Genomic DNA, 27427 nt, shown 5'->3' on the forward strand with positions numbered 1-27427 from the left:
GCACAGCTGAGGGGGCTCCCCTGACCATGCGTCCTCCTCTCTGAACCGTACCCGGTGCACCTTGTGGCCACTGCGCCCCACAAACAGGGCCAGGATGGGGCAGGAAACCAGACCAGCCCGAGTCCCCAGGGCTCAGATGCCGCTGCTGCTCTGGCCAAGGCCAGGTTGGGCGTGAGACAACTGGGCGACAGCTGGGCACGTGGGGACGGACAGGTTGGGTCCTGCACAGAGCGGGGATGGCCCTGGTGATCCCAGAGCAGGCCGACCCAGATGTGGAGGCTGGAGCCTTGGGGAAAGGGCGGCCCAGATGCAGCGGCTGGGTGAGGAAGGTCAGGTGCGGGTGTCCAGCTGTCCCCAGGGCAGGCTTCCCCAGTGGAGATGTGTCCCCATGCCGTCTCTTGTGTCCTTGCCCCTCCTGGGCCCCGGGGCAGCGCAGCCCCTCCCCAATTCTGGGAATCACATACCTCACACTGGCCGCAACCCTTCCAAGACAGAACCGAGGCGAAAAGGGCCGAGGTGGTCACTGGGCAATGGAGGCGAGGGGTCACTGCTCTGGAGGGGGGACTTGGTCACACAGGGGCCTGCGGGGTGACGGCAGGGAAGGGGCCGGTGGGCCTGAGCCGGGGCACCTCCCATCCACACTGGATTCTGAGGCACAGTGGGAGGCTGGGGGCGTCAGTGGGAGGGTTACGACGCCTTTGGAGGTGACCAGCGGTGAGTGGCGGCAGGTCCCGCTGAGCCCATTTTTGATCGAGTCTCATTTAATTTTTTGGTGTGTTTTTGGCCACACCTGGTGAAGCCCAGGTGTTCCTCCTGGCTCTGCACTCAGGAATCACTCCAGGCGGTGTTCAGGGGGCCCTATGGGATCCCAGGCATCGAACCTGGGTCATCTGAGTGTAGGTGAGAATTCTACCTGCGGAGCTATCGCTCCGGCCCCTCACTCTGAACTTGTGTCAATGTTACCTGCTTAGGACGGAGCTTAAGGAACAGGCGGAAGGATCGTGACCCTCTAAGGGACTGGGCCCACGTCTGCGCTCACAGCTGGACTTGCTTTAGGCCCGAGATGGCATCAGCCCCAGCCACACAGGAGACGGAGGGCAGCATCCTGTTAGCTGTGGGCCCGTGGTGGCTTCTAGGAGGAGGCTGTTGGGGGACAGGGAACATGGCTGGGGTGTCACACAGGACTGGCTCAGATGCTGGTCCTGGGCGGGTCCCCCACCCCCTGGCTCCAACAGTGTGTGGCCAGGGCCGGCGGGAAGAAGAGAGCGGACCGTGGGGGCCCAGGGCGGGGCTCCCTGTATGGAGGTGAGGCAGGAGAGTGACTAAATCCACCAGTGACAAGCTGCCCTGCCTCAGGAGGGGGCCTGGACACACGACCTGTAGCAGCCCCGGTAACCCAGGCACCATCCTGTGCACTGCCCTGGCGGTGGTGGCCTGGGGTGAGGAGGGCGGCTGGACACAGCAACTCTGGCTGGACGCGCTCAGGCCCCGAGTAAGAGGGGACCTGCTAGGAGGGGAGGGGACCTGGTGTGCCCTCTGCGTGCCTGCCCTGTTCCTCCAAAGAAACCTTGCACCAGTATCAGTGCTGCCCGTGGCAGAGACAGGAATGAGACCCAGGCAGCTGGGGTCGCTTTTCTGTCCCGGGTGGACACCCCGGGCCAAGCTCACTCTAAGGTGGTGGCACGGAACCCGGGAACCGAGAGCCACTCGGGGCCTGGATGCGCTGGAGTCTCGATGTCCTTGGCCCAGGTGGGCCCGGCCCGGCCGGTTCCAACCCGCCACTCTCGGCAGTGAGGGATCCGGGGAGCCCGCCCGGGTCTTCATGTTTGGACGGTCATTAGTCCGTGCTGCCTGCGTCCAGTGACCACGGGCAGGACCCCCGCCCCCTCTGGGCCTGTTTCCTTCCTGGAAGAGTGACCCCCTTGCTGCTGCGGGGTGCTAGGGGTGAGGGACGTGCACAAAGAAGCGAGTCCAGGGGTAGCAAAACCAGCTTTAATCCCCTGGGAGGGGGTGTCGGTGTCCCCGCGGGCCCTAGAAGTTCTCCAACAGGCCCAGGATGCGCTTCTGCTCATTCTCTCGGAACTCCGGGCTCCGGCCGTCCCCGATGTTCTCTGCGTACTCTGGGGAGACAAAGGTAGGGGGGTGTGAAGCTGAGGCATGGGCCTTGTGTGGCTGCACCCTCCGGCCCTCCCAGGTCCCAGCTAGCCCCAGACTCCCTTCTCCCCGCCACACCAGACCCTTCGCTGCTTAACAGCACATGCATGCTGCCTCCCCCAGGCAGGCCTTCTGGCTTTCCCTACCTCCCACCCCTTCTCACCCAAGAGAAGCTACCAGGAACACCTTAATGTTTCGTTCCTACATGGCCAGGACACCCGACGGTCTGTGTTTTCACCTGGGGATGCTTGGGGACTGCTCCTGCCTCTGTGCTCAGGAGTGACCCCTGGCGATGTGGTTCTGGGGATCAGACCAGGGCTGGCTTGGTAATACCTGCCATATTACTATCATCAGAAGCTCTTTTTGTTGGCTTCTGGGCCGTGTCTGGTAATGTTCAGGGGTTACTCTTGGCTCTGTGCTCAGGAATTACCCCTGGTGGGCAGGGGGGACCATATGGGCTGCGGGGGGCCGGACTATCTCTCCGCCCCCATCAGAAGCTCCTGGACGTGGCGTGGGGCCCTGTTTGTTTACTCCTGCTGTGGCCCCGGAGCCAAGGGAGGTGGGGCCACCACACCATCACCGAGGCTGACGCCTGGGAGACCCTCATCGCTGCCTCCCGCAAGTCGCAGACTCGTCTTTCGTCCGTTCTGGACACGATGAGTCAGAAGGAGGGTGTCTCTGTACACCACAAAATAGCAGCCAGGTGGGATCCGGCCCCTTACACCAACACGAACAGACCTAAGGGAAGTCAGTCGGAAGGAGCGAGACGCCCTGCGGTTGCACCAACACATGGCAGACCACGGAACCGAAGGCCGAGCAAGACCAAACGAGGGACTATTAGGGCTGGAGCAAGAATACAGCGGGTGGGGTGTTTGCTGTGTAAGTGGTCGACTGGGGTTCAATCCCTGGCACCGCATATGGTCCCCCCGAGCCCCGCCAGGAGTGATCCCTGAGCACTGGGCCAGGGGTGATCCCTGAGCACTGGGCCAGGAGTGAGCCCTGAGCACTGGGCCAGGAGTGAGCCCTGAGCACTGCCAGGTGTGGCCCAGCGCTCCCTCCCCACAAACAGTCGGATGACAAGAACACAAGGCAGGTTAGTGACCACGGGGTAAGGAGCAGGGAGAAGTGGGTGGGAGAAGGGGCCAGGAACGAGGCTTTAGAGCCGAGCAGGCCCAGGACACAGGGCCGCGACCCTGCACGTTTCAGTCCAGAACATGCCTCCCTGGGATATCAGCACACGGTGCGAGAGCCAGGGGCATCCCCACCAGTACCACCCCCTGCAGAGAGGGCGAGGCTCATTTGAATCCAGTGAAAAAATGCATGACAGGGACCGAGCCTAGCCTACGATAGAAGCACGTGGGCTCCGCGGCGTCTCCGGTGCTCGGGCAGGCGAGGCCTCCCGGGGCGGCCCCCTCTCGGGGCTTCTGGCCCCGGCCTGCTGCGTGCCGCCCTCTCCTCCCTCGCTAGCCCGGGAGCTTCATGCATCTGGGGCCATGGGCCTCCTACTCGGTAAGATGCAGAGCAATGGACAAACACAGAGAGGGGGTCAGACAGTTACGGGCAGCCTGAGAGGCCAGCGGCGGGTGGACACAGAACTCTCCAGAAAGAGGCCTGGGCAGAATAAAACATCTGTAGAGCCACAACAGGGAAAGACTGGGGAGAAAGGGGACAGCTCCCTGCCCTGGGAACAGCCTTGGGCCTGACCCTCTTTGTGTTTCCTCCTTCCTCTTTATTACTTTGAACACGTGCTGGGACCTGGGACTTGGGATCCAGACATGTGCACCTGTGTGTCTCCCCCCTGGAAACCAGCTTCTTCCGTGAGGCCCAACGCTCACCTCTAGGGCTGCACCAGCCCAGAGGCCTTCCAGGGTGGGGCAGGCGGGCAGGGTCATCTCCTCACCGTGCCCGATGCAGTCTCCGCCCCAGGAGAGAGGAGTGACCATTTATAGCACTTAATACCCCCAGAGGCACGGTCTGGAAGCGAGTCTTAATGGATTGAACTAATACTTTGCTCTCCTAATGTATTCTCCGAGCCGGAGGGGCGGGGAGTGGAGACAGTTTGCTCCTGAGGGGCAGTAATTTTCCGAGCCTGGCCAGCTCCCCGGAGGGGCCTAGGCTCCTTCCAGGGATCGCAGGGGGAAAGCCTCTTACCCAGGGGCTGGTGGGTGCAGGAGAACGCCCGGGGCACCCCTGCGAGCATGGGGGAGTTGCCAGAAGGCGTGTGTGTGTGTGTGTGTGTGTGTGTGTGTGTGTGTGTGTGTGTGTGTGCCCCCGTGCACCCAGTGATGGGAACAAGCCCCTCCCACCTCCCAGGGCTGAAGCCGCTTGCCCGACTGACTGCGGAGGTGCGAACCCTGAGTCCACAGGCCTGAAAATGCTGTGGGCAGAAGCTCACCCCGAGCAACTGCCTCCCGTCCTACAGGGGAGCAGCCAAAAGGGCAAGACCGTGGAGGTCGGAGGTCAGAGGGCATGTGCTGGGCAATAAAGGGGCCCACAGGGAGCAGGGCCGAGCTGACGGGCTCTCGGCAGGGGCCACTCTCAGGCCGGTCAGAGGGAGGCCGAGTTGGTGGCAGCTCTTTGAAGCGGCCACCCTTCTGCCCCCCAGCAGGCAGCTGCCAGCCAGGCCTCCCACCGGACCGGCCAGCAGCCGCCTGGGGGTCCCGGGCCCCGCACCCTCTCCCCCTCACCTCTACCCGTTCTTTGTTTCCAGACGAGACTGTGTTTGGAGCAAGTGGCGGTGGTGCCAGCTACCCCTGGTTATTATAGCTGCTGCAGCAGTTCATAAATATTGAACAGAGCCCTCCCAGAGGTCTCGGGAAAGAGTTCTCCTTGCTGTGCGTGAGAGAGAGAGGAAGAGAGAGGGGGAGAGGGAGAGAGAGAGAGAGAGAGAGAGAGAGACAGAGAGAGAGAGAGACAGAGAGAGAGAGAGAGAGAGAGGGGTGCGAGATGAAGGGAGCGCTCCCATGGGTGGGGAGAGGGAGAGGAGGGGCCGAGGGGCGAGAGCCGCGGGAGGAGTGAGCGAGATGATGCCCACATCGAGCCCCCTGTCTGGTCTCCCCGCATTTCCGAATGCTCTTATAATAATAAAGGCTTTGATGGAGCTCACAACCAGGCAGCAGTGCTGAACGCATAAATATTAAAGCAAACTTTAGACAGCAGGTTTACTATTCAGACACGGAATACAAGCTGTTCTGTTTATGTTAAGAGCAAGAGGGAGGGGGCGTGGAGGGGGGGAGGCATGGCCCTCCCGGGCGCAGGCCGGACCGGCAGCAGGGTGCAACCTCCCCCCCCCCCACATACACATACATCTCAGGCCTCGGCGCTCGCCCTCCTCAAAGATGCAGGAGGCAGGGAGAGGGGGCGAGGGAAGGAAAAGTCAATATTCTCACGCTGAAAACCCTTGAAGGCAGAGAAATCACCGTCAGGCAGAAAGTGGGAAAAAGGAGGCCCGGTTAGGCCCCGTAGAAATCCCAGCACTGCGGAGAATGCGGCAGAGACTGGGCCGGGCCCCCTGGGTGCCTTCCTGGGGGCAGATGGCGGCACCCAGACCCGCTGGGAGCAGAGGAAAGAGGCCTCCGACAGCCCAGATCTGGGGGGCAGGGGAGCCCAGTGGCTCCGGGATGAGGGGAATGAAGGAGGGAAGGTGAGCGGAAGAAGGAACGAAGGGAGAGGAAGGAAGGGGAAGAAAGGAAGGAAGGATGAAGGAAGGAAGGGAGGACGAAGGGAGGAAGGAAAGAAAAGGAAGGAAGGAAAGCGGAAAAAGGAAGGAAGGACACAGGAAGGAAAAGGAAGGAAGGACGGATGGACGGACAGAAGAGAGAGCCCTGTTCACTGAGCACAAACGACCGCAGACCCCAGAACCTGCCTGGCCTCAGCCTCTGACACGGCACCCCTACCCAAGACCCCCACAGTCACTCCCCAAAGCTGCAGTCCCGGCCTGGGCGTGCGTCCCAGACCCCATTTGACCCAGCAAGTGGGCTGCCACCTGTCATTGCCACAAACAAGCAGGGGCTCAGAGAGGCTGACACTGCCTCAGGTGGACATGTACGCCTCCCAGGGCTCTCTCGGTCCCGTCCACCCACCCAGGGATCCTCAGAGGAAGCCCCCGGGCCTCTCACAGCTCTGCGACTGCAGGGTGGGGAGCACAGGCTTCGGAGCCCTGGGCCAACCTGGAAACACACCGACGGGCTTTGGAGTGATCTTCAAGCGGGAAGGAGTGCAGCCACCTCTGAGGCCTTCTGCCCCAACCCCTCAAGCTCTTCTCCACGGCCCTCCCCTCCAGACTGGGCCACCCAATGCCCCTGTAGCTGTGGATGGTGTTTGCTGGGCCTACAGCAAGGCTCTTGCTGTACCGGGGCTCAGGGTGAGCCGGGTTCTGGGTCTCAGCTCTGAGCCCACGCAGGGAGGCTACCCTCTCCGGGGCAGGCTTGGAAGAGCCGTCATCTGAGGCCGGCAGCATCACCAAGACAGAGAGGTGGGTGGGGAGGGGCTCCGTGGGTGCAGGAGGCAGTGAATTCTGTGGTTAAACAGTGGGCACTGAGGGCCGCCATGTCTGGGAATCAGTGGACCCTGGGGTCCGCCCGACCTCGATGAGAGACAGGAAATGGTGAGTGAGCGTTTCCTCCCTGGCTCCCGGGGGTCACCCACAGAGAACTGGGCCTAGGGGGAGTGGTCGGTTCGTGGACATGTCCTGGGGTGATGGGCCCCGAGGCCCCCAGGCGGCCTGCCAGTTTCCCTCACTGAGCTCAGGGGCTCGGCAGAGGGATGGCCCTGAAGACAGTTTCTCCTTCCTTCAGGTCTGTCCGGCTGCGGATTCCCACTGTCCAGGCCTCCCGGGGCCCGGCTCCTGCTCTCCCGGTCCCTGCAAACAGCCTCTGGTCTCTGGGAGTCCCGTTCGCTCCTGATCTGAGAATGGGAGCTCGTGGCTATGCTTCAAAGTCTGGTGTGGAGGGCCGGCCACAGCTGTTCCAGCTGTTGTGGTTCGAGGTTTCTGGAACAGTCCAGAAGTGCCTGTACTGTGCCCCCAGTGGGCACAGAGGGGGCCCCTCTCCGTGCCCGTCCCCCTGGGCCAGCTCCAGGAGCAGGAGGGTGCCCGGGCCATCTCCCCGTCCTCCAGGAGCAGAGACCCCTGGCCCATCTGCGGAGACCCCCAGGGCCCTGGCCCCGGGCTTGGCCGGCTCCAGGCAGGGCTGGACGCGGGAGCGCCGAGTAAGCAGTACACAGGGAGGAAGAAGGGCTTTAATGAGCCATCAATTATTCCCAGCTCCCTGGGCGCCCCGGGAGGAGAGGAGGGAGGAGGACCGTGAGAAAGGGGACCGGAATATAACAGGAAGAGTCCCCCGCTGGGTCTGCCTCATCAGCGTTTTCCCCGGACCCCGAGGGATACATCAGCTGTCACCCTGCCAGCAAAACTTAGGAAATATGTAGGCCATAAAAATCAAAGGGAAAGTCTGCATCTAATTAGTATGTTAAAAAAAAAAAAAGAAGCAACCTAAACCGAAAAACAAAATCAAAGTCCACAAGGACCGACGACGGGGAGTGTCTGCTGCCAGTTTCTGACAGGACGGGGTTGGGGGATGGGGCCAAGAGTTTAGCACTGTCTGGCCTGGCCCGCCCCCTCCTGGGCCGGGCATTGGTGGGTGGCTGCCCAGAGAGGTGCTTTCACCCCACTCTACCCCATGGGTGAGTGCCGGCACGTACCAGTATTTTTTTTTTCTGGGGGGGTGGCGGGCACACCCAGTGGTGCTCAGGAGTTACTCCTGGCTCTGCACTCAGGGGTCACTGGACGTGCTCGGGGGACCGTATGGGATGCTGGAGATTGAACCTGGGTTGGCTGCCAGCGTCCTCCCCGCTGTGCTCTCTCTCCTGCCCCTGTGCCATGATTTTCACTGACACCTGAATACTCATCAGCAACATGAGGGCCTCTCGGGTGCCTGTCCAGGTGAGCACTCTGCTGGGATGACGTTGGATTCCATGCGTGTACGTCCCTGCCCCCCCCCCCCCCCCCCCCCCCCCGGTATGCTGTCTGAGCCTGCAGATACTGCCAGCACCACCCCCCAAACTCACTGTGCACGAGAGGCTTCCCGGAGACCCCACCCCCACTGATGCTCTGGGCCTGCCCAGCCTTGCCTGGATGGGGCGACCTCACCTGTCTCTCCATGGGGATGCCATGGTCAGCCTGTCCCCCACCCCCCGCCCACGGCCTCCCGCCACGCGCACTGTTCACGGCAGTAACACGGCACTTAGCACGTTATAATTAGCTTCCGGCAGCTCCCCGCATCTCGCAGGCTCTGCAGTGCCAGTGGAGTCGCCCTGGAGCGTGTGTTTGGCTTAGGCGGGGTTGGGGTGCTCCCCCTGCCCCCCAAGATGATACACATCTCCAGGGGGTAAGCACCTGGGAATGAGGGGCCCAGGGTCTCACCACAGACAGCACTGAGGAGAGTGCCATGGGCCAGGCACAGAATCAAAGGACTCCGTGGGAGGGGAGACCCCCAACACTTGGGCTCTTCACGGGGTGCCCTGGGGCGTCCAGTCCGGCCCTCGTGGGGAACCGCATGCCCCTGAGGTGGAGCTGTGGATGCGGCCGCCCATGAGCAAGTCTGGACGCAGGGCTGTGGGGAGGGAGGGAGGCGAGGAAGGGAGAACCAGGAACCGGCGATGGGGGTCCACAAGACAGGGATCCACCCAGGGAAGCGGGAGGCAGAGGGGAGATGCTCGGGGGCGGGATAAAGAGTTGGGGGGGAGGCACGGCCCTGGCGGGGCTCTCCAGTCACTGTGCAGGGGGCTCCAGAAGAACATCCGCCTTGGCCCAGGGTCACGGTATCGCCTGCAGGATCAGCCGGGACGCGGAGTCGAAGAGCTGATAGCCCTGAACGTGCGGGCGCCACCGCAGAGCCGGGGGCTGCAGACTGCGCAGGGGGTGTCCCGCCAAACACTCAGGAAGGTGACCCTGTGCCCAGGAGGGTGGCAGCCCTGAGGCACCCTCAAGGGCAGAGGTGGGGGCGTGTCCTGAATGGGTGCCTTCTCCCCCCCCCCACCCCCGCCATCACTTCTTCTGTCAACAGGTTCTAACGCCTCAGATTTGCCAGCTGACACCACCCCCCTCCAGTCCACCTGGGAGGGCCACACTGGCTCTGACCCTTCCTCCGGCAAGGTCCCTGGCCTTGGCCGTGGCTGGACAGCTCCCGGTGCTCCTTGGGCACCACTTTGGCGGGACTCAGCAGGAAAAGCATTGCCCGGTGCATTCCCCAGCACGGCTGGCTGAGGACTCAGCAGGGGCCCACTGCGGCCCAGGCATTCCCCCTCACTCCCCTCGGGCAAATAAAACACCCCCGAGTGGCCAGGGACACGTCCAACGGAGGTGCAGGGAGAGCAGAGGCAACTCCTGGGCCCAGGCCGGTGACTGTGCATTGCTTCTCTCTTCTAGTTTCCTCCCGAGCGCTGCTGGGGCTCTGGGCCTCTCCAGGGTGACCCTGAGGACCTTCCTCTAACCCTTCATCTCAGAGAGGGGCAGAAGGAGATCCCAAGAGAGCAGGCTGACCTCGCCCGCGCCCCACTCCACCCCGGTTAGTCTTTACTCCCTAACTTTGGCATCATGAGCACTGCCAAGTCCAATGCCAGTCACGACCGGTCATGTGGGTCCGTCTGTGCTGGGTGGCCTGAGGGTAGAAGGGCCCTGCAGAGCTCAGTTCTGGGGTTCTCCAGAACCTCTCGGGACCAGGCTGAAGCAAGGAGGCAGTAGGCTGGAGCAACAGTATAGCACGGAGGGCACTGGCCTAGCACGCAGCCGACCTGGGTTAGATCCTGGCACCCCACTGGGTCCCTGAGCCCGTCAGGACTGACCCCTGAGTGCAGAGCCAGGAGAAAGCCCTGAACACCGCCACACGTGGCCCCCAAGCAAAAAACAAACACCAAGGCAACAAAAACAGACACAATGGCATTTTGGTGGAACTGGGTAAAGCAGGGCTGGAGGGAGACGGCTGAATGGGACTCGGGGTGCCTCTCGCTAGGACTGTCTCACAGGAGTGGACAGGACAGTCCCCCACACAGCTGGGCCAAGGGGCCAGGCAGGAACAGGGAGGCGTGTGCCCCGCACCCTCCACTGACTTTCCTGCTCTGCACAATGCGTCTTTCCTGCTGCCTCATTTTTGTCTCCCCAAAAAAGCAATTTTTTTTGCTCTTTGAGACTAAACTTGTTCTGCCATTTCCCTGCACCAAGAAAACAAAGAGAGCCGTGCCCTTCGCGAGCCCTGTTCTGTTTTTTCCCAGCTCTGGAGGGAGCAGGGAGGGAGGCAGGAAGGACTACGGAAGGCCACGAAAGCTGGAGGCCTGGAAGGAGCCCCCACGCTGGGCGCTGGCATGGAGTTGGAGGGGGGGCGTGTCTGTCGCCATGCAGGTGACTCACCCTTGATGATGTGCCTGACGATCTTGATGGAGCTTCCTCGCATGTTCAGAATCTGGTGGACCCGCTGGCGGATCTAGTTGGGGAGGGGAGGGACAGGAAGAGAGGATGGGACAAGCATCGTTTCATCGGGAAAAAAACAGAGAATCTGACAGGGAAGGGTTTGCCCCTCGCCCCCCCCCCCGGATGAGGACACAGAGGGGGGTGGGATGTGACTGTGACACACTTCTTCCCTGTCCTCATTCCAGTGTGTGTGTGTGTGTGTGTGTGTGTGTGTGTGAGAGAGAGAGAGAGAGAGAGAGAGAGAGAGAGAGAGAGAGAGAGAGAGAGAGAGAGAGAGAGAAAGAGAGACCCTCTTATTGGCAGGACATTGCTGTTGCACATCTCAGCTATGGTACGTGGGACATTAGTTTTGCAGATGTCATCCATGGTGTGTGTGTATGTATGTGTGTGACCCTCCTACCTGTGGGACATTAGCCTTGCAGATGTTGGCCACGGTGTGTGTGTGTGTGTGTGTGTGTACCCGCCTACCTGTGGGACGTTGGCATTGCAGATCTCGGCCATGATATAGCAGATGTGCTGGAGAACAAAGAGCCCCGCGTCCAGGCGCCGGAGGTAGAACTCGTCTTCGGTGTCGTTGTCTATGATCTCTCCACGCCGGACCATGTCCTGGAAGAAGGAGAGCAGGCTGGGAGTTCTCCTGACACAGACCAGCCCCGCGGCCACCACCCGGCCAGCCTGCAGAGACACTTCTACTTCTCATGCCTTTCTTTGGTGCGGGGGTTACCAAGCAGTGCTTGGGGGCCCGGGAGCCACTCGGGCCACACAGCCAAGGGCGCCAGCAGTTCAGTGCTAGGGACCAGCAGAGACACACCCGCTGATTCTGGGGATCAAACCTTAGGGGGAACAAGTGCCCTGACCAGGAACTTTCTTCCTGGCCATCTTCTCTTTTTCTTGGGGGGTGGAGTGGTCACACCCGGTGATGCTCAGGGTTTACTCCTGGCTCTACACTCAGGAGTCACTCCTGGTGGTGCTCAGGGGACCATACGAGGTGCCGGGGATCAAAACTCCCTGCTGTGTTATGGTCCTGGCCCCTATCTTCCAGGCCTTCATATGTTCTCTGTCTTAGGGAACACAGAGGCCTGGGGAGTCCAAAGGCTGGAGACCCACCCTGATGTGCATGATCCTAACGTCAGGACGATCTCACCCACACACTTAATCCCCAACAACGAATTTGAAGAGACACAAATCTATGTATGTACCTCCCTCCTCCCTCCTTTCCTTCCTGCCCTGCCACATGCAGCAGTGCTTAGAAGTTAGTTACTCCTGGCTCAGTGCTCAGGGGACCCCGCAGAGCTGGGGACTGAGGCTGAGCTCCGGCCCTGCGCGCCATCTCCCTGCCCCGCGTTCTGAAAGCAGCTGCTGAGACACACTTGGCAAAGCCCCCTGGCTGCCCATCTCTGGGTGCCTGGGAGCAGCCCACCACGCAGGCACCCACTTTGGCTGGAGCATCGCGGTGTGCCCGCTGTGAGATGCGGGCAGACTCTGCGTCTCATTTTTTGCGTCCTGCAGCCCAAAGCCTCAGACGCGCCGGCAGGCCCTTTCTCAGGGGATTCTTCTCTACAGAGCTGCTTCCCTGAGCCACGCCTGGCCCAGCAGCCTGGGCGCCCACTCGGAGGCAGTGACTGGATAGTCCGGCTCTGAGCCCTGAGGGCTGTGCTGTGATCACTGCAGACACCCCCCTTCCACCTCTGCTGGAAGGGCACTTCTCCCATCTCGGGGCCCCGCTTGGGGTTCTAGGGAGCGAGCAGCCGACATTCTTCTTTCTCTCCGGAGTGGGCGGGGATGGCGTCCCACCTGGTGATGCTCAGGGCTTTTCCCTCTTGCCTCTGTGCTCAGGGATCACTCCTGGCAGTGCCCGGAGGGCCATATGTGGTGCCAGGGGCGAACCTGGCTCAACCGTGCAGTCAGGGCAAGCCCCATCCCCGCTGTTACCTCATGTATAGCCCCACCAACGATATTCTTACGCTGCCTCTCCTGCAGAGCCTCCTGGCTTAGGTGGGGGCCAGCGCAGCCCCCGGATGCACCCCCACAACGCTGTGGGCCCTCCGCCAGGGCCCCCGTGTCTCCGACTCCCTAATTCACGGGGGTGGGCTGTGCGCCCCGGGAAGGTGGCGGACGGTTTCGCCTTCAGATCCCCAGCTCGGTAAACATCCATACAGTCAGAGAAAGTTTTTTTTTTTTAACGGCATCTCTGGGGGCTGTGGGCTTTCAGGGGCAGAGGCTGGGATGAGGGGCCTCTTCTGCAAGACCGGCAGACCGGCCGAGAAGGCAGGGGCTGGCTCCAGGCGCAGGGGACCGAGACCCATCCTTCCACTCCATCTGTCGCTCCCCGGCTGTGCCTCCTCTTGACGGCTCGGCGCCTGTCAGCGACAGAGACCCTGGGGACCCCGCTTCCCACTCTCCCGGACTCAGAGGACTTATCTCCGCGGCCATCCATCTCCCCCGCGCACCCTTCGGAGACTATTTAGACACAGATAATGTACTCCTTTATTTGCCCAGGGGGCTGGCCTGTGGCTGCCGCTGGAGGCTGCCTTTCATCTCGCTCCTCGAGGCCTGTCTCCGAGGCAGTGGGGCTCTGCACGTTCACCGGGCCTGCCTGGCAATACGGCCACGAATTCCGAGCTCCATTTAGTCGCAAATTCCTTGGTAATCCGCTAATGGCGCTAATGTCCGCGAGGCAGTCACGGGGCACTGGCCTGATGGCCGAGGGGTTTAAAAATAGAAGGGCCTCTTTAGTGTCTCATTTACTCATAATCATAACTTCCTGCTCCAGGACCCTCCAGCAGGGGCGGGGGAGGGGGGGTGGGAGGAAGAAAACTAGTCCTGCTTTCCTTGCAGTCATGCAAGGAGCATTTGTGGAGGAGACTGCAATTATGTAACACTGTCGAAGTGCCTGTGTGTGGTCCTTCCTACGGATTTATAGAGCGCTGGGAAGGGATGAGGAATCCAGGGTCCGAAACAGAAGCCAGGCACATGGAGGTTAAGTTAACCTGCTCATGAGGAGCTGATTATTAACCAGTTCCTAGTGGAGGGGTGTCCAGTGGGCAGGGTGCCCACCTGGTTCATCGCTGAGGTGGAAATGATGATGCCGAGGGGTGGGGTGGGGTGGGGTGGTCAGACCCAGCAGTGAGTTCCGGCGGGAAATGGAGGCGACCTGGTCTTAGTTCCCGAGGGGGTGACTGGCTGTCGCGGGTGCGCGTGAAAGGCCCACAGCCACTCCAAAGAAGGAAAAAGTGCATCAGAAGACATGGAGAAGTCACCTTGGCTTGGGGGAGAGAGGAGAAGGAAAACAGAGCTAATACGGACGCAACCTCCTCGAGGCTGGCGGCTGGCGGCACTTGGACACGTTCGGATTTCTGCGTTGTCTCGGGAATAAAGGAAGGTGTTGAACATGAGGTAAGAAGGCTCGAGGATGGTGCTTAGTGAAATTAAGTTCTTTTAATTAGGTCCTAAGTGGTGCTTTTGCCTTTTCCCGACTCTCCCTGTAATATTTTTGTTTTTCGCTGGGCAAGTACAGAGTATACCTTCCAGTTTCTCCACATGCCGTCATCTCAAGCAAATGGAGGCAAGGGAGCAGTGCCAAAGCCCATCTTCTCCCTCGTGGAACTTGGAGACACTTTGATAACGTTCAACTTGACATTCTGCTTTCAGACGCGTGGTCGCAGGATTTGAAAGCGAAATTTTCAAATGCGGATCTGAGTTACAACCGACCGACCGGAGAGCTCGTCTCCAAGCGAGGCTTCGCCACGCCGAGCAGACACAGAAGAATAGGACACGGGCGTCTGACGGCGGGAGAAACGTCCCAGAAACAGTGTGCAGAGAGACCCGGCCAGACAGGGCCAGCTGAGGGACTGTCACTGTGGGCCTGGGGCACTCCCGGGAGACTGAACTCCTGAAGGGGAAATGAGCAGCAGGAGGACTAGGGACCACTCAGATGAGGAAGGAAGTGGGGTACAGCCCCTTTAGGAATATCATTACAAGTTCGGCTTCTTCAAGAAAGAAATATATTACTTTATCATCTACTCTTGTCTTATATCTAGATCTATATATGTATTTTTTTTGGGGGGGGGGGGAACGTCAGGGTGGCCCCACACCCAGTCGTGCTCAGGGATTATTCCCGGCTCTGTACTCAGGAATCATTCCTGGCAGTCTCGGGGGACCATATGGGAAGCTGGGGATCAAACCTGGGTTGGTAGTGTACAAAGCAAGTGCTCTACCCACTGGACTATCTCTCTGGCCCCTACTCTTGTCTTACTATGTATGGTTAGCACTGTAGCATTGTCCTCCCGTTGTTCATTGATTTACTTGAGCAAGCACCAGTAATGTCTCCATTGTGAGACTTGTTACTGTTTTTGGCATATAGGATATGCCACAGGGAGCTTGCCAGGCTCTGCTGTGCGGGTGGGATACTCTCGGTAGCTTGCCGGGCTCTCCGAGAGGAATGAAGGAATCGAACCTGGGTCGGCCGTGTGCAAGGCAAACGCCCTACCTGCTGTGCTATTTATTTGTAAATAGATTAAACACATTTTTGACTCCTTAGCTGGGATTCTAAGATATCATTTTTTAAAAAAATGTGTTTTTGTTGTGGTGGTTTATTTGTTTTTGTTTTGTTGGCACATCTGGAGGTACTCAGGAAAGTACCTGCAGTGCCAGGGACCAGCCTGGGCCTCTGGGGAAAGTGGGGCTGGAGCCTTCAGGGCAGCCCACGACCACCTTCACACCATGGCTCGACCCGGCTCTTCATGTGTCTGCGTGTAAGGAGCCAGTGCAGAGAGCGGAGAGCGTGTCTGTGTCTCCAAAGTGGCTGGGAGGGTTTGGCTCTACCCCAGGACCGCTGGCTGGATCCAGCCCTCGAAAGGTAAAATCAAGTAACATAAATGTCCAGGGATTTAAAAAAAAAAAAGTCATCGCGAGCATCCTCTCCTCCCCATTACTTCCTTCACCCGGGATTCCAAAAGATCAGAGAAGCCTGCTGCCGACGGTTCTGGTGCACTGCTCAGAGACAGGCCGGCAGGCTTCATTCCCACCAGCAGGACGCGGCGATGCCCACCTGGCTAATGAGACGCGATTCAAGAGTGAGCGGGGGAAGCGGCTGGCCAACGCAGAGATCAGGCCCGCAGCCCGACTCCTCAGCACAGGGTCGCAAACCTACTGGGAAGGAAGTGTCCACTCTTCCCTCTCAAGGCACCGACGGTCACCAGCAGTGCTGCCCACAGCATCAGGACCTTCTCAACGCCAGCGTAGCGATTCTACAGACTGAGAGCCTTTGCCCAGGTGGAACAGAGCTCTGAGCCAACGGGATCAGACTCCGGCGCTCAGGCCGACTTATGGGGACCCTGAGGCAAGCCCCCCGCATGTCATGTGTTCTTGGTCCTGGCTTCACTGCTTGGGAACAGGAAGGCAGGCTAGGAGCTCGGGCAACTCTGAGGGCAGTCAGGTGAGGCCCAAACCCTCAGGATTACCCGTGGTTTCTCTGCTTGGGGGCTTGCTTGGGTTCCAGTCGGCGCAGGTAACCCGGGGTCCATCTGGGCAGACTTGAAGCACCTGTGTAGCCGGGATACAGGGGTGCGCCTGGGAGCCAGCCCAGAGAGCAGCGGGAGGAGACTATGACAAACCCCCTCCAATGGGAGCCCCCACCCCCCCAATAGGACACGGCTCAGCCTGGACACGGAGCAGCAGGACTGCGGGCAGGGCGCTTGCCTGGTACGTGGCGGACCTGGGTTCGATCCCAGGCGCCCCATCTGGTCCCCTGAGCACAGCCAGTCAGCCAGCTGTGGCGACAGAACAAAACAACAACAACACAAAGAGGCTTCCACTTCCTGTGACAAGGTGATGGCCCCCAGAGCTGAGGCTTCCGCAGACGGGCCATTTTATACCATCTGGTTCGTACGTGGGTTTTCAAACGGGAATATGATGCGTCAGTATGAAAGAGAAACCCCCTCCCCCAACCAAATCTAGTCACTTCCTTAACGTCTGCAAGCATGATCTCTCTCGAGAAAGTTTCGGAGGAAAAACATGCGTGTACATGTGTTGTCTCGTCTTGGAACTGAAGAGTCCCACTGACAGGGCGTCCTCACGGGCGAAGGCCGGTCCTGCACGGAGGCCATGGTGGCGGTGGTGGCACTGCCCACATTTCCCAGCCGACTGCCGATGCCACCCTTTCCTGCTGTCTGTGCCCACGTGCCCTGTGCGGCTGTGTGCAGAACACGGGTCATTTCCAGGTATCCCAGGCAGGGAAACTGAGGCAGACGGCAAATTGATGGGCGCTGGGCTGAGGTTAGGGACTCAATGGCGCGTGGTTTCCTGGTCCGAGGCCCTTTCCCGATCCGTCCCTTCCCTCTGGCAGGAGCTCCGCAGCCAGAGTGGGCTGGCCATGGCAGCCTGGTGCCCAAGTTTCTGCCATGTGCTGGCACTGTGCTAAACTGGGGATATAGACGGCTCATCTTGCCTACAGGACTCCCCCTCCTTCCTCCCTGCCCCCTGCCCAAGGGAAGGTTTATGATTTTCGATTTCAAGTGGGAAACGCAGGCTTGGAAGAGGTGAATTATCATCTCCCAAGCTCGCAGAGCTCATGTGTGGGTAAATGTTGCTGGCACCTGGGCCTGGCACTGATCTTGCGATCATGTCCGTTACCCGTTACCCTGTGGGGCCACGATCACTCCAGGCCTGTGAACTAGCGTGCACGGGCAGGGAGCTTGTGGTGCTGGGGCTAAGACCCAGGGCCTCACACGAGCATGGCACGGGCTTGACCACCTGAACCTTCGGCCTGGCCCGGGAAGGTCTTCTGCACGGACCTTTCCCACTATCAGTTACCGTCAGCCAGACAGGCGTGTCCTTCCCCTTTTTCCCCTTACCCAAGGCTGGAAGCCGACCAGCAACGGTGAATGCGAGGCTCTTTGGCTCTGCGGTGAACCTTTCCCTTCTAAATTGCAGGAGGCAAAGAACTAGACTGGAGAATTCCATGTGCAATTTAGGAAGTTAGGAAAAAAGAAAAAGAAAGAAAGAAAGAAAGAAAGAAAGAAAGAAAGAAAGAGAAGCCATGAGAGGTTTGGTTTTGCTCAGCCCTTAAGAGAGGCTGAAAGCAGCCCTGGGATGGTTAATTCTGAGAATGGCACGAAGCAAAACAGATTGAGATTCACAGCAGCACGGGCCTGTGTGGGGGCTGCTAAGATCAACACAGTCACTGCCAAAGATACACAAGGCGGAGGGGCGCCTGGTGTCAAGGTGCCATTCCCGCCCGCGTCCCTGCCTCCATCGCAGCCGCCCGGTGAGTGGCTGACCTGCAGCGGGGGCACCCCTGTATTGACGCTTCTCCACAAGCCTGCCTGTCCGTATGTCCACCTGTCCGTCTGTCTGCCAGAAGGCTCCAGGTCTCCCAGGGAGGACCCGATCCCAAGTACCAGCGAGCGGCCCTCCAGAGGCAGGGAGTCCGGCAGGGGTCCCGGTTACTGTCTGGTCAGGTGGAAGTTGGTGGGGGGGGCACCCCACCGACTCTTTTCTTCCAGAGCTGGGAGGGGGGTGTGGGGTCCACGGGCAAGATAGGTGAGGGTGGACAGTGTGAAACAAAACCTCCTGCCCATGCTTCCAAAACAAGCTGGACATTGGAGAAGGATCCGGCACCGCAGGTGATCTTCAGCTGGGGCAACTGAGGCAGGAGATTTATTAAAAAGAAAAAAAATTTGTTTTTGAGAATGCACAGCTGGTTGGTGGCAGCTTAAGGTAAGTATCTGAGGCTGTCGGGCCATCGGCGTTGGGGGAGGGGGGGCTTTCTGCTCAGCTGACCCACACAGGGCTTGGAGCAGGCTTTCTCGTCACATTCACATTCAATAATGCCTGCTCTCTCCTGTTCGTTTTTGTTTTGGGGGTCACCCCGATGGTGCTCAGGGGCCCATACGGGGGGGCTGAGGGCTGAAGCTGGGCCAGCCATGTGCAAGATGAACACCTGGACTGTCTTGCTGGCCCTTCCAAATGATAGTCTGAAAAAGCCACAAAGAGAGCAAGTGAAACAGTCGGGGGCATTCTGGGGCATCGTACACGCTCCTTCTAGGGTCCTTTGATATCATCCCCACAGGCTTTTGTTTTTCAGCCACAATCAACAGGGGTGATTGTGGCTGAAACATTCGCGGCCGCGCGACATCTTATTATCTCATTCCTACTTTGGACAAACTTGCAGGCTATCGAATGTAGCCTGCCCACAGGGCAGAGTCTGGCAAACTCCCCGTGGCGTACCCAATATGCCAAATACCAGTAACAATGATGGGTCTCATTCTCCTAAAGAGCCGTGAATATAATCTCAGGGCTAGGATGAAAGAGACGTTACTGGGGCCTGCTCGAGGCAATCGACGATTAACAGGATGATGAAATGAAATGAAATGAAATCAACAGGGGTGACTCCTGGCTCTGCATCAGGAATTACTTCTGGCCGTGCTCAGGGGACCATCTGGGATCCCAGGGATCAAACCCTGTTGGCCGAGTGCAAGGCAAATGCTCTCTACCTTTTGTACTATCGCTGTGGCCCCAACAGAGGTTTGTTTTGTGTTCTTCTGATGTCTCTCTATATTTCTGGATAGAACCTGTAAGCCTCAGAAAGACAAAGCGGTCTTCCAACATATTTACGAATCTCAACGAAGGTGATTGCTTGTTAAAAAAGTTAAAGTAAAGAAAAAAACCCAAACACCTGGAGGGCTCCTGGAGCCACACAGAGCCCGTCTCTAGAGCTTGTCTGAGTGCAGGGACAAGAGACCAACCTCTGCAGGGCACACGTTGTCAGTGTTTTGTTTTTACTTGGCGTTTGGGCCGCTTCTGGCAATGCTCAGGACCTACTCCTGGCTCTGAGCTCAGGGATCACTCCTGGCGGGGCTCAGGGGACCCTGAGGAGTGTCGGGGATCAAACCTGGGCCTGACGCGAGCAAGGCAGCCTTCCTGCTGTGCTACTGCTCTGGCCCCTGCAGTGCCAGTTTTGACGGGGGGGGGGGGGGGGGGGGGGGACAGACAAATGTGCAAGTTCCCAAACCACGGAGAGCTGCCACTTCCGGGGCATTTCGAGGGCCAGAACTATTCTAAGAGACCAATGTACGTTAATAGGTTTCATCTTCCCTGCAACCCGACAAATATACTTTCACTGACGAGGAAACCAAAGCAGAGCTCTCGGAGCTTCCTGGGTCACAAGGCTTCAGAACGGCAGAGGCAGGACTTGGCCAGTCCTGGCTCAGTCCCGATCTGAAGCCTGAGGTGGTAGCGCAGGGAGTGGGTGTTGGGGAGCTAGGGACCCACCAGGAGCTCAGGGAGGTTTTCTGCCGGAACAGACGCTGTCATATAAAGCAGCACACGTGGTGCGGGGGAGACGCGCTCGCCACACAGACGCGTTGGCTGGCTTTCCTGTCGGAGCCTGTAAGGACACAGAAAAGCCAGCCGGCGGCAAGAAAGGGGCTAGGCAGAGAGGGCCCAGGCAGCCAAGACAGCCCTGGGCACTGGGCAAGGACAGTCAAGACAGCCCTGGGCACTGGGCAAGGACAGTCAAGACAGCCCTGGGCACTAGGCAAGGACAGTCAAGACAGCCTTGGGCTCTGGCAGTTAAGATGGCCCTGGGCAGATGGTGAAGGCTCTGAGAACGCACATGGAGGGTGGGGAGATGTGAGAGAGGGAGGTAGGTGGAGGGGCCGCGGGGTCAGAGTGAGGAAAATGAGGCAAGGGGGGATGGGCCACAGACACGAGGTCACGCAAGGCCAGTAGGTCTCTCGGGCAGCTGCTGGCACGAAAGACTTCTCAGTTTAGCAAAACCCTCTGCTTTCTAGGCAGGAAATGGACCGGGGCTTGGGGATGGGGGCATCCGACCGAGCATCAGGGGATGGGCAGGTAGAGGGGGCCACAAAGTCGCCTTCCCGAGCCAGGCCGGATGGATGGGATGGGCGGAGACCAGGCCCGGCTCTTTGGACTGCTCAAAGTGACAACTGGATGCCCTGGAGGACAGAAAGGCCCAGGAAAGGCAAATGGATGCTCCAAGCTGGTCCTCGGAGCCAGCCGGGGGAAGGAGGGCTGGTTGAGAGCAGGAAGGGGCTGAGCGGAGGTGGGGGTGGGGGTCTACCGCCTGAGGCCGAGCATCTCTGGCAGAGAGAGAAGAAAAAGCAGCAGGACGCCCCTCCCTCCCCACCGGGCCGATGTGCTCTGGAAAATTCATGCGCTGGGAAATTTGGGGGATCATTGGTTGAAAGAGCATCGGAGAGCAACTCAGCAGGATTCTCTTGTTTTAAGCTTATCCCAGAAGATTCCGGCCTAGTTAGCTGAAGAATCGATGGTCGGCTACATCAAAGCGGGTGATATCCAGCCCCAGCTTGGGGGTGCTGTGATGGCTGGGGGGCTGGGCAGACAAGTCTCGGGTACCACTGGGATGCTGGGCGGCCTGTTCCTTCCTTTTAGGTTTCTCTTGGGTCACGCCTGGCGATGCTCAGGGCTCATCCTGGCTCTGTGCTCGGGACTCACTCCAGGAGAACTCGGGGGCGCCATATGGGATGCTGGGGATCAAACGCTGGTCGGCGGCGTGCATGGCAAGCACCCTACCTGCTGGACTATCACTTGGGTCCCAGGGTGACCTTTGCTTTCTGAAAGAGGCGGGAGGCCAAATGAGTTTGGGGACTCTGGTTTCTGTCCTTACCCAGTGCTTTCGGATATGTCTATTTCTGTACTGGTGCAGGCACCCATTCCTGTCCCTTCCCCTGCCCCTGTCAGCCCCCACGCAGAGCACAAATCTTCGAGTGAGTTTCAAAGGCAAAGAAAAAGAGTCCAAGTGTGTTGCCGACATCAACCCTCGGACGTGGCTTCATTACCAGGAGCCCATCCCTCCCTTCCCAGGACAAAGCCAGGAATGACTTAGCCGTGGCAAAATTAGCATGCAATTTGTAAGTCATTACTGTGAAAGTATGTGGTGCGATCACTTTGCTGAATAAACCTGCTGAGTATAATTTCCCAGGAATCAGGGGAGAGGTCTCCCTCCCAGGCTCTTCTCTCTCTCCCAATGCCCCCGTGGGGCGCTGTCAAGATGACTGCCTCCCGATGGGGGAAGGCGGGCGTCCCCGTACCTCTCTCTCTGACTGCCAAGCCCAGACATCTTCCCAACAACAAGGACCCCGGGATTTTCCGGGCCTCTTGCTGTTGGGGAATCGGGCGAAATCTGCTGAGACAAGCATCCTAGATATTTACAGATCACAGAGAACTGCTGCTTACGAGGAGAGTCTTAAAGAATTACATGCCCTGTAAAAGTTCAGGTCAAATCTTGTTAGCCAGGCGCCCTGAGGGGCTGTGCAGACCCGAGGTGGCCGACACTGCGTGCATACACACACGGGGCTGAGCAGACACAGGGGCGGGTGGGACCAGTTGGAGGAGCACAGCTGCGGGCTTGGACACAAACATGCACACTCTGGCCAGTTTGCTCTGAAGAAGCAGCAGGGGCTTTCCTCGACAAATCAGCCTCCATTTTACTACGAGTCTACAATGTACCACAGAGTCTACATGTATCAGAGTCTACATGTACCACAAGTCTACGTGTACCAGAGTACCAGAGTCTAGGTGTACTACAAAGTCTATGTGTACCACAGAACCTACATGTACCAGAGTCTATGTGTACCACAGAGTCTACTTATACCACAGAGTCTATGTGTACTACAGTCTACGTGTACCACAGAGTCAATGTATACCACAGTTCTATGTGTACTACAGAGTCTATGTGTACCACAGAATCTATATGTACAACAGAGTCTAGGTGTACTACAGTCTAGGTGTACCAGAGCCTACTTGTACCACGGAATCTATGTGTATCAGAGTGTATGTGTACTGCAGTCTATGTGGACCAGTCTACTTGTACTACAGAATCTAGGTGTGCACAGAGTCTATGTGTACCACAGAGTCTACATGTACCAGAGTTTACATGTACTAGACAATCTACGTGTACCATAGAGTCTATTTGCACTTAGATATTTCTGGCGACAGGGTTAGTGAGAGAGAGAGAGAGAGAGAGAGAGAGAGAGAGAGAGAGAGAGAGAGAGAGAGAGAGCGAGCATGAAAAGAAGGCGGGTCAAAAAAGGAGAGTAAAGGAATAATGCAAAAAACCCAGGAATATTTATACTTCTTAATGCCCATGAGCAAATGCTAATTAATCTCAGGAGCTGCAGTCCTTCCCAGCAGGAAGGCACTCCCTACACAAAGAAGAAAACGAAAGTCTCTTGGATTACCTCCTACCTGCCTCCAAATAATCAGACTGGGAGCTGGACAACAGTACTGCAGGACACGTGCTTGCCATGCACGAGGCCAACCGGGCTTTGATCCCTGGCACCCTGAGTGTCACCAGGAGGGATCCCGGAGCGCAGAGCCAGGAGCAAGACCTGAGCAATGCTTGGTGTGGCTCCCAAGCCCCAGGATACAAAATAAAACCCAAACTCCAACATACAGATGAGGATAGGGCCCTTATGAAGAAAATCAGGCCAGGGCACATCAGCTGCTCAGGGCAGATGAATCACAAAGAAGGCTGGTGTCTCACCTCCTATCCCTACCCGCCTTGGAATTAATTTAAAATTAAAAAAATACCTTATTAATTTGTTGTTGTTGCTGTTGTTGTTGTTTTGGGAGCACATCCCTCTATGCTTGGGGCCCACACCTGGCAGAGCTGAGGGACCATATGGGGTATTTGGCTGGCAGCCGGGTTGGCCACGTACAAGGCAAGCACCTTAGTGACTGCACCATCCCCCCAGCCCAGGTTCTGGACTTGAACCTCCCACTCGCTCCGTGCTAACGTGGCTTCTCCTTTGTACCGGGTTCTCTAGACGGCCCACACAACTGGGCCCTTAAAAGCGTTTGGCTCCACCTACAAAACTGCTGAGGGGCGACTCTGGGCGACAGCTTCTCCCTGTGCCCTGGACAAGTCCAGCCTCCTCCCGGCACTGCTTCCGGCCCATTCTTCAGCCACCCCTGCCAGTGTCTGCGCCTGAGACACAGCGGCCAAACCACCGGGTTCTCTAAGCGGGTCCTGGTCAACTGCAAGCCACGGGCATGGCGCCAAGTCTGCGTCTCTGGGAGGGACGGTGACCGGCGGTGTCTGCTCTCCGTTATGTGGGTTGGTGCCAGGCCATATTAGCTAAGGTGTTTTTTGTTTTTTTTTGGGGGGGGGGGAGGGAGGTGCTGCAGCCGACTTGTTGAGGGATGTCAGGGAGGTATTCATTACCGCTCTGACACTCAATGTTATCGAGGGCGGGAAAATAAGCATCCAATTCAAGTCAACAAATATTTGCTGAGCTCGCCAGGGAGGTCGGCCATGGAAGTTTAATGGATGGCGGGGCGAGGTGACACGCTGTTTGCCGCTGATGGGAGGAGCAGGGAAAGCGGGGGACGGTCCCCACTGACCTCCCACCTTGGAGGTGTGTACCCTGCCAGGATGGGGCCCGAGCGCGGCGGGGTCAGGCCGAGCCACGCTGCAGAGCACCAGTGGCCTTGGCGTGTTGGCTGGGGCCCAGCACAGCAGCCTTGGCATGGAGGCGGCAGATGCTTGCCAGGGAATGACCAGCACCCCCCCCCCCCCCCCCCCACCAGGCTGCAGACTCGGGTCCAGGCTCAGCTGGGCAGAGGGGCTGTGGTGACTCTCCCCATCCGGGGCTAATTAATCCCACACCCTCATCAACGTGGAACACGGATGCGCGTGGGCACAGAGCCAGGCTCCCCATGGCCCAGGAGCCGACTCGGCCTCCCCCTCGGCACTGGTTTCAACTCACACAAATCTCTGCTGGTGCCGACACCTGGGTCTGCTGGGGCGAGCTCTCTGGCGCACCCGGCAGGGAGCGTGTCCTCTGGAAAAGGAGAACCATTTGGGGAGGAGGGGGACCACACCGAGCCCGAGAAGGTGCAGGTGTCTCACCTGCTGGCGCGTTTGTCCTCAGAGTGACCTGGGCAGTTCCTTGGTGCCGGTGCCAAAACCAGAGCTCCCAGGGGACCACGCACCCATCCCAGGCCTCAGAGGCTGGAATCGGCAGAGCCCCAAATGCAAGGGGTTGGGGAATGCCACCTGATGCCTACTTGTTTGTCTTTGGGCCCCACCAGAGCTCAGGGAATCAGATGGGGAAGCTGGGGATCGAACCCGGGTCGGCCGGGTGCAAGCCTGGCAGCCTACCGGCTGTACCACGGCTCCAGCCCCACGTCTACTTTTATTTGATCTTGCCTGGCTGTTCTTCACAAAGGAGGCCATGCAGCCAGGCATGCCCTCTCCCGCGGCTGCTCATCGAGTCCTTCTCAGAGCCGGGCAGCTGACAAAGCTCGCTCACCAGAGCCCGCTGGCCGGAGTCGCGGGGAGACGTGACGTGGGGGTGGGGGGTCCCGGACAGCACCTCTGCTGATACCACAATCCAGCTAAGAATCGGGGGTGCCACAAGGGGATGCGATGATTTGTGGCTCTGCACTCAAGGTCCCGGGCCCCCAACTCCCCACTACTATTCCTTCTACCCTGAAAATCTCCTCTAGTGGATGGATATTGGGGGCCTGGGGGGGCTCTGTCCTGGCAGGAGTCCCAATTGTCATGAGGGTGCTGCACTACAAAAGCCTACGGAAACTTCGATTTGTTTCTAATTATAATTCAGGTGAAGAGGACTCATGCGTCACTCTGGCACTTCAACAATCACCAAGTGTGCATCACACAGGAGTGGACCGTAAAGGGAAGAAAAGACAGAAACGCGAACTCCAAGAACAAAATCAAGGAGGCGGGGCATGCGGAGGCCCAGTCTACAGTGCTTCATCTGTGCTGCTCACTGGGAGCCGAGCACTAGAGCAGGAAAGAAGAGAGACCCCCGGCCAGGCCATGCCTGGGAGCACAAAGCATCTCCAAACAAGGAAGAACAAGGAGCAGAGCCCTACTCACTGCTACCCCTGCACGAAGGGGTTCTCTGTGAAGGGGCAGAGTGGGTGGGGAGGAACAAATGAACTGTACTCGGACGGTGGGTCACCGCATCCTTCCAGCTCCTGGTCACCAGCATTCCTCCAGCTCCTGGTTACTTCATCCTTCCAGCCCAGGGTCACTGCATCCCTCTAGCCCAGGGTCACTGCATTCCTCCAGCTCCTGGTCACTGCATCTCCCCAGTCCAGGGTCACCGCATCCCTCCAGCCCAGGGTAACTACATCCCACCAGCTCCTGAACACTATCCTTCCAACCCCTGGGTCACTGCATCCCTGTAGTTCTTGGTTACTGCATCCCTCAAGCCTCTAGTCACTGCATCCCTCCTGCCGCCGGGTCACTGCATCAGTCCATTCCAAGGTCACTGCATCCCTCCAGCCCCCAGGCCACTATATCCCTCCAGTTTCCCTCCAGTTCTCAAGTCACTGCATCCTTCCAGCCCCCAGGTGACTGCATTCTTTCAGCCCTCGCCTCCTTCAGCAAGAAATGAGGGCTGGCATTTAAGGGAACTTGACACCATTACGTATGCATTCACTCTGGGCTCTGAGCACCTGTGACCACCCTTCCCCATCTGACACAGAATCAGCACGTGCGTGGACGAGACCTGCCCAGCCATGGCAGGCAGCGACACATCAAAGGGCCGGGCTTCAAATGTACGTGAAGGGTACGTGGCCTGTGCCCTAATGCCCGTCCTGCTGTGTCATCTTTCCTCTCCGCCGGGGCAGTGACAACCACAGGGGGACTGGTTACAACAGGAGGGTCGCTTACAACACGAGGGTCGCCATGGGACACGTGTGGGCGCCTTTGTCCTGACCATCCCGGGAGTGGAGGGGTCAGAAGGAGCACGCCAGTCTCTCACGGAAAACTAGGCAGGGGCACTCACGTGTTTCTCCCCCTCGATCTTCTTGTCAGCCACCTGCATTGCATCCAGGTATTTGAAATGCAGCTCCATCAGCCTGTCGACCTGAGAGAGGGAGAGAGAGAGAGCGCCACGGGCCTGAGTGGGGAGGGAGAGCGGCAGGGCAGGGGAATGAAGGCACTTCTCTCTCCGCTTCATCTCATTGTCTCTCTGCGCCCCCCAACGCCCCGGCGAGCTCAGCTCAGGATGGCATCTCGGACGGGCGAGAGGGCGGACAGAACAAAGCAGACCCCCTGGATGGATCCGGCCCCAGAGCGGGCCCAGGCCCCAACGGGGGCACAGGCCTCCCCAGGAATCTGAACCGTTAAAAACAAACAGAAATTCCAATCCCTTCTGGCAGAGTGAAGGAGCTTGAAGCCACCTATTTGATATTCACTTAGAACTTTCTAGAAATTTCTCTTTTCGCACTGAAGCCTTTCATGTTCAGACTTTGCCCCAGAGCTGATCTTTCTTTTTTTTTGAAAAAGGTCTGAGTAGCATCTCTTCAGTTACTTCTGAATCAGGAGAGAGTGTAAGAAAAACTCCTCTGGCAACTTAAAAAAAAATCTTGACTTCTGCTCAGTAGTAAGTTAAAAAATAAATTTTAAACTCAGTCCAAGTCATGCTTCAATCATGGCCTGAGGAGCACTGGGTGGGCTCGGGAAATTTTATTTTCTAAGACTTCCAAAAAGTGCAACCAGCCTAGATGTCTAGCCCATTTATTTTTAAAAAACTCAAACTGGCAATGCCCAGGTTCTTGGCAAACCTGGCAAAATGTATGCCAGGAGCTGAAATTGATTAATAATGGATTGTTGCTTCAACATGGCATCAGAAGAGTTTGCAGAAAGACTTCGAGCAAACTTTCTATGGTAACTACCATGCTGTTTCAGTGCGCAAAGTATTTTTGTAGCTGTTATTTTCTTTAAACCTAAGGAACGCCCCTCCTCACCTTGCAAAAGACCAACCCATGACATCATAGCAGGGGAGA

The 27427-nt window shown here is 58.3% G+C and overlaps 1 protein-coding gene across 1 annotated transcript in view; it reads right to left on the reverse strand.

The window, feature by feature from the left end:
- Nucleotides 1–1991: 1991 nt before the first annotated feature.
- The window catches only part of CTNNBL1 (catenin beta like 1), a 186485-nt gene continuing 161049 nt past the window's right edge, over nt 1992–27427 (reverse strand). The window contains exons 13-16 of the mRNA XM_056121215.1: nt 26425–26505; nt 11087–11224; nt 10559–10631; nt 1992–2120 (exon numbers count right to left, since the gene is read on the reverse strand). Of these exons, the coding sequence (XP_055977190.1) occupies nt 2032–2120; nt 10559–10631; nt 11087–11224; nt 26425–26505 (381 nt within the window). The 3' untranslated portion in view covers nt 1992–2031. The remainder of the gene's footprint in view (nt 2121–10558; nt 10632–11086; nt 11225–26424; nt 26506–27427) is intronic.

Source organism: Sorex fumeus, unplaced genomic scaffold (assembly GCF_029834395.1).
Source record: "Sorex fumeus unplaced genomic scaffold, SorFum_2.1 ptg000044l, whole genome shotgun sequence".
In the NCBI taxonomy this organism is placed as follows: domain Eukaryota; kingdom Metazoa; phylum Chordata; class Mammalia; order Eulipotyphla; family Soricidae; genus Sorex; species Sorex fumeus.